Source organism: Lipotes vexillifer, unplaced genomic scaffold, assembly GCF_000442215.2.
Source record: "Lipotes vexillifer unplaced genomic scaffold, Lipotes_vexillifer_v1.1 scaffold591, whole genome shotgun sequence".
NCBI classification, from domain to species: domain Eukaryota; kingdom Metazoa; phylum Chordata; class Mammalia; order Artiodactyla; family Lipotidae; genus Lipotes; species Lipotes vexillifer.
In genome coordinates, this window is record NW_006791954.1 from 3,585,087 (window position 1) to 3,592,227 (window position 7,141).

Here is a 7,141-nt window from a genome sequence, read left to right on the forward strand (position 1 = left end):
TCGGCATTCTGGAGGTCAGTCTAGAAATCTGCATTCTTAACACACACTCCAGGTGATTCTGAGCATGTAAAAGTTAAAAAACTTCAAATTCCTTGTATATACTTTGTAAATATCAATCTAGCTGTATTCTTATGATTTGTGTACTTTTTCTGAGTACACGCTATCTTTCAGTAAAATTTACATTAAAGGGAAAGAAAACCTTTACCTGCAGAGAAGTGGGACTGAGCGCTGGCCCAACTTCACAAGTGCTGCACCTGCTGCAGGTAGGTGGCCGCATGGGAAGAGCTGCTGTGAGGTAAATGTCAGTCTGACTGCTAAAGGGAAGGGCTTTTCTCATCAAAGGACCCCCCTCCTCTGGGGATGCTCCTATCAATACATCCTGAAGATGGTTACACCCAGGAAGTCCTGCCCTTGGCTTCCACTGGGATGGAAGGAAGAGGGTGCTTTAGATTGAAGAGGTCCTCAGTCAACTGCGTGGGATCCCATCTTTCCACGAAGCCTCGTTTGCTGGCTGCTGGCACCAGTCTACGCCCTCCCCACTCCCTAGTCAATCCACAGACTCCCAGGAGGGAGGAGACCACCTTGAAGGGATGCGTCCTCCAAATCCTCCATCTTGACAATAGTCAACCTGCTTGGGAACTCCCTTTCAGAAATATGGCCCTCTGTTCTCATCACAAGGAAAACAATTTTTTTTCTATTTCTTTAATTCTGTATCTATATGAGAGGATGGCTATTCACTAAACTTATTGTGACAATCATTTCATGAGGTATGTAAGTCAAATCATTATGCTGGACACCTTAAACTTACACAGTGCTGTATGTCAATTATATCTCAGTAAAACTGAGGGGAAAAAAAAAAGAAATATGTCCCTCTGACTACTCCAGGATGGTAGACTTCAAGGAAATAAAAAGCAGTGGCCTCTCATGAAGGCAGGGGCTGATCTTCTAGTAAACAGCACTGCAGTCTAATAACTAGCACCTAAACAGGTGTTGAAAAGACAAAAGGAATCAAGACAGATGAAAAAACAAATAAAGATACTGGATGTCCACTTTAGGCCAAGATGTCAATGTGGTGGACACCATGGACCCTGGTACAATGGCCACACCTGAGCCCTGACCTCTGGCACAGAACAATCCCCTTTCCTGCCTCACAGGGTAGCGCTGCCCCTCCTTCCTTAGGTGGTGTGATACTGGATATAATAATAAATATATATTTAGTCTTTGTCCTTGTTTCTGGCACAGAGCTCCTAAAATCTTTGGAATTCCCTTAGTGGTAAGAGTAATAAAGGTGTCTTTTGTTATTTGTAACAAACCCCCTTCAATCACGCCTGAATTTATGTTAACGAGGTGACTTTTGTTAAGCCTCCAAGGATGGGTGCTCTTTGCCAGGGGAACCAACCAGGACTAGAGGGTTGGAACTTTCAGTCCCATACCCCTGACATCCAGGGAGGGGAGAGGGGCTAGAGGCTGAATCAATCGCCAGTGGCCAGTGACTTAATCAATCATGCTGTCATAAAAAAGTCCCCATAAAAATCCAAAAGGACAGGGCTTGAGAGCTTCCAGGTTGGTGAACACGTGGAGGTTTGGGGCAGGTGGTGTGCCTGGAGAGGGCATGGAAGCTCCCTGCCCCTTCCCACATACCTTGCCCTATGCCTCTCTTCCATCTGGCTGTTCCTGAGTTGTATCCTTTTATAATAAACCGGTAATCTAGTACGTAAACTGTTTTCCTGAGTTCTGTGAGCTACTCAAGCAAATTAATCCAACCCAAGGGGGAGGGTCATGGGAACCTCTGATCTACAGCAAATTGGTCAGAAGCACAGGTGACAGCCTGGACTTGAGACTGGCGTCCGAAGCGGGGTGGAGGGGCAGTCCTGTGGGACTCAGCCCTTAACCTGTGAGACCTGATGCTAACTCCAGGTCGAGAGTGTCAGAACTGAACTGAATTGTAGGACACCTAGTTAGTGTCCTACAGAATTGCTTGATGTGTGGGAAACACACACATTTGGTATTAGGAGTGAGTAGTGATGTGAGAGTAGAGGAGAAACAGTTTTTCTTCTATACAGGTGGCCACTTAGCAAGTAGCAGCTATGAAGACAGACAGCTTCTAGAATATGATGTTATTACTTACTATGGCAGAGAGAGGCCACTAATGGATGTTTTCAAATCAAGCTTCTCCTCTGGGCTAACAGTCTGGGAATGGTGGGGTGACAGAGCTCAGCTGGTGAGGTGGTGGAGACGGTGAGACAATGGAGAGTGGAACCAGGATTCAAATGCAGAAAGGAAGAGAGTGTGAGCTGCAAGTATTTCCTTGGGTGACACACAAGAGGATGAAAAAGCAAGGCCTCTAAAGGGCTTACAGCAAGCCCCAAACTGTGCCAGGTGAGGCAGCTGCTCCATCAAAGTCTGAGACAAAGACACCAGTGTTAATCCAAGAAGCCACAATGAGCAAAAATGGGAAGAATGATTTTAGATAGCGCCCCTGGGCACCATGCTCAGCCTGTTGTTCACACACTAGTTGGAAAGAAAGAAGCTTGGCTGCATCCCAGGCCAGGAACATGCCTGGCAGCTTCTTGCCTCAGACTAAGATCAAGATAGGGCCACTGCTGTCAGTCTCGTACTAGATACCTCAGCTCCCGAACAGCTCACTGTTAACTAAACTGGCCCTAGATGAATCACCCTGGGCTGAGCCACAAGCCCTGAGGGACACTGGAGGTAGGCTGATAAAGGACTGAGATGACAGGACGGCACAAGGGGGAGAGGCACATAATGAATGCATTTCCCCAGCCAGTTTTTCAGCTCTGTGAGCCAGGTGTTGCTGTCACACCCTGCTAGGTGCTTGCCTGTCCTCACCACGGTGAGGTGTGGGAAGATCTCTGCCTTGAGGGGAGGAACTGCCCACAAAACCTGAGCCCACCCAGCAGGCAACTTACTTATTGAAGAGATGATTGTCCACCTTGATCTTGCTGTATGCTTTGAAGTCATCTGGCATTAGCATGACAGGGACAGGGACATTGCTCAGCTCATTGATCTGCAAAGCAAGGGGAAAGTGAGGTTCTCAGCCAAGCCACCTGCCTCAGAGAGACAATATGCTACACCGTGGATGCCACCATCTCACCAAACACATGTCCATGGATTCCCTCCTTGTCTTTATTTCTGTTCTTTTCTTCAAATAAGTTCCCAACTTCATCTCTACCTACTGAAATTCTCCCCACCTGATAAGGTCCAACTCAAAAGGCACCTCCCCTATGAAGCTTTCCATGATTCTCTAGACCATAAATGTTCTTTCCTATCTCGGAATTCCTGAAGCATTGTTTGTATCCATCCTTTGGCCATCTCACAGCCTCCCTCACATTTCAGTTAAGGCTTACAAACCTCACAAGCCTGCTTGACTATAAGCTAGGCAAGATCCTATCACTGATCTTTGTAAGCAAAGATCATCTAACTGACCCTGGAGGCTCCACACATGGTACTTGGCACCACAATTTGCATATGGCAGGTACTATATATGTATTTATCAAATGCAATAATTAATGGATCTATGAATAAGTATCACCCAACCTATGTGAGTATTAATTGAGGGCTTTGAACATCTTCATTACAATTGGGGATCACTCAAGAAATCAGCCTGGGGCAAGAAAAAAGCTGGATGGGTTTATGTGGGTATGTAACTCATCTCCAAAGTAAAGGATTAAATTTAAAGTGAGCAGAAGAGGTAGACATCTGGCCACTGGCTTGTTCTTACTCTCCTAATTAAAGCAGGGCCAGTCCCTAAAGCCATGTCCTCTCTTGCGCTGAACTGGGGGAGATGCAGGAGGGTGCCTTGCCCCCACTGCAAACAAACCTTCTCATTGTCCTTCATCCCCCCTTCAGGGAGCTGGAGGCTGCACAGGGAACTGGCTTCCCATTGGTGCAGAGCTGAGAGGGCAGCTCCTGCCGTTCCCCATCCCCAGTTTAGCCAATTAGTGGTCTAATTAGCCACAGATGTCCTCTCCCATCACAGCAGAGTATTTGACATTTGACCCTCAACCCAGTTGCCACTAATGCATTCAGGATTTAGAGAGGAAACCTTAGTCCCGACTTAATGGATAGGGGGCAGGGGGAGCACAGTCTTGTGTCTCCTGGATACTTTCGTTGCAAATCCTATTATCTCAATGAGGCCCCATGTGGCAGTGAGGGAATAACCTAATCATTAGGACTCCTCCAGGAGCATAAATGGGGGGAAATACCATGTAATTTGCTGCTCCTTTCATGTTCCAAACCTTTTTTATTTAGAAATGTCAGAGGATGGAAGAAGTTCAAGTTAATGTAGTAACTGGGCTGGGGAAACCATACCTTCCTAGAACTGGTGAAAAACCCAATTTACTCACAGGGAAATGAAGGAAGGCATACGAGTGTATGTGTATGGGGAGGGGCCGTAGGGTAGCAGTGTAAGTTGGCAGTGGGGCAGAGACAATAAACTGCTGGCATAACTGACTGGCATAAACGTAAAAGTACAGCCTGTATGATTCCATTAATATGAAATTCTAGAATCTATAGTGACAGAAATCCAGTAAGAGGCTGCCTGGGTTGTGGGGGGTGTGGATGATTATAAAGGGACATAAGAGGCGCAATTCTAGGCTATTAGAAACGTTCTATATGTTGTTTAGGATGATGACTACGTGAGTACATCATTTGTGGAGAGTCTTCAAATCGTACACTTGAAATTCCCAGCATCCAGGTCTGAGATGCCCACCACTGGCTCAACAGCCACAGAAAAAAGTTCTGCCAGTTACCATTCCAGGGGGTGCTCACAAGGCAAGCTGGTGGTTTAGTGAGTGACTAGAGAGGAAACCATTTTGCATCATTTTTCTGCCAATAGAAACAATTCATTGTAGCTGTCCCACTTCCTTTTTCCTGGCATATTAAGCCTGGCTCTGAGATTTAAAAAAAGTTAAGTTCTGCCTTTTCTAGCTTATTCCACCATATGCTAGAAAGAACATATCACTGGCTCAAAGAATATGGTTTTATACCAAAAGGTTCTAGTATCTGCTACTGATTGATTTGGGGTTAGTCTAAAATCCAGACTCTATGCCATGGCTTGTTACTGGGATAACTAGGAAAGACTAAAACACTTGCTTGCGAGGGGTCAATTGCCCCTTAGCCAGGATGAATTATTCTAATAAGAGCTATTCAGGGATGTTCCATTTGTTAATTCTCTGTGTAACTCTAAGTGCAGCATAGTTTGAATAGTTGTAAATTGGTCAGTTTTTAGTTCTCAATTCATCTCTATTCTTGACTATACAATCCAACAGCAGGAAATTTCTAACAGATAATATATCGCTGAACAATCCATATAGCTGAACTACGTAGACTCACCCTCATTTCCACTGGGCCACATGTAGATGATTCACTCTAGGGATTAGCTGTACTATTTTTTCTTTTTTTTAGTTGTGCTAAATTTTACATCCCCAGAGAGTTCTATTCAATTTCAGTTGAACAAGCACTTACTGAAATACCTACTACATGCTTCATTTTATGTTAGGGAGAAGGGGGTGTGCAGCAAGGGAAGTGTTGTGTGCACTGTGCACACAAAAGTGGGAGGCTTATCCTTTTATCCGGGAGATGACACAAACCCATGATACAGTAAATCTGGAAGTCAAGGAGCATTTACTTAAGTGAGAACACAGGGACGGTGAACAGAACAGCCATGTCAGAGGAGGGTGAGGTTAATATGGTCAGAGTCAGACTCCCAGCCCTTACACATCAGGCTAGAAACGGAACCTAATGCCCCTCCTGGTATGGCCAAGAGCACTTGACACTGGAAGAACCCACAACAAGATCACGTTACACCCTGCTTAAAAATCTTCCATGGCTCCTCACCAACCTCAGGGTAAAGTTTTAACTCCTTCAGCCTAGCAATTAAGGTCTTTCCTGATCTGTCTCAGACTCTGCCAAACTTCTATTCAGTTAGCTTCTACTCATTGTAGCCTTACTATGTGCCAGTACTGTGCCAGAAGCTGGGGATACAAAAATGAAAAGATATGGTCTCTGTTTACTGGGAAGACAGATAGCAAATAAATACAACGTGATGAGTGCTACAGAGTTATGAATAAAGGTAGACGGAAAAGTAGCTTAAGAAATTATTGATTCTGCCTGGGCATGGGAGAGCTGGTGGCTAGAGGAAGCTATAGAGAAATACCTGTGAGAAAGGCCTACGAGGGTAGTTCTCCCAAAAAAAAGGAACAAAACACAAAACCCGAGGAAGGGAATCCCAGCTGTGGGAACAGTCAGAAACAAGCCTCAGAGCTGTAAAAGTATACTGCCCATTTTAGGTAGGGGGGCGGGGGGAGAGTGGCAGGGTAGGACAGAGGTAATAAGTAGTGGAGGGAGACAGTACAGGAAAGACAGGTGAGCAGCCTCACATATTATCAATATTAGTAAATAACAGCTGCTTCTATTTATGGAATGTCTGTAAGTGACCAGTGCTTTATATTACTATATATTATATATCATATATCTCACATACATATCCTATTCTATATTTCTAATATTTAATAGTCACATTAATTATTATTAATCTGATTTTGCCTTTTGCAAAAGGTTCAAGGCACCTCGCTCAAGGTCACACAGACAATATGTGTAGAGTCAGGATTTGCTCCCAGGTCTGCTGGTGCCAAAACCTGGGCTCTTTACACTGTGCTGTGCAATCCTTCTTATGGGCAGCTACCTTGGCTAAGGTAGTGTTTTCCATTCCTTTCCTCTGTCCTAATAATCTGCAAGGAAAGTGTTATGCTCATTTTATAGAAAAGGAAAATGAAGCTCAGAGAGAAAAATTACTACTCCAAAGCTATACTAAGGGACATAGCCTGAATTTGAACTTAGTTTGCCCACTATATGATAAATTTGGACTTAACTCTGCAGGCAATGGGAAGTCCTCTCAGGTTTAAGTCTGATCAGGTTTAAGTCTGGGAATTCACATGATCAGATGGGTGATATAGAAAGGTAATTCTGAAATCAAAATCAAGTAAAGGGGCTTCCCTGGTGGCGCAGTGGTTGAGAGTCCGCCTGCCGATGCAGGGGACACGGGGTCGCGCCCCGGTCCGGGAGGATCCCACATGCCACGCAGGGGCTGGGCCCCTTATCTGGAGGCGACGAGGCCCTG

At 45.0% G+C, this 7,141-nt stretch overlaps 1 protein-coding gene across 1 annotated transcript in view; it reads right to left on the minus strand.

The window, feature by feature from the left end:
* The window catches only part of PIP4K2B (phosphatidylinositol-5-phosphate 4-kinase type 2 beta), a 23,637-nt gene that overhangs the window by 10,828 nt on the left and 5,668 nt on the right, over positions 1-7,141 (minus strand). The window contains exon 2 of the mRNA XM_007465144.1: positions 2,931-3,028. Within this exon, the coding sequence (XP_007465206.1) occupies positions 2,931-3,028 (98 nt within the window). The remainder of the gene's footprint in view (positions 1-2,930; positions 3,029-7,141) is intronic.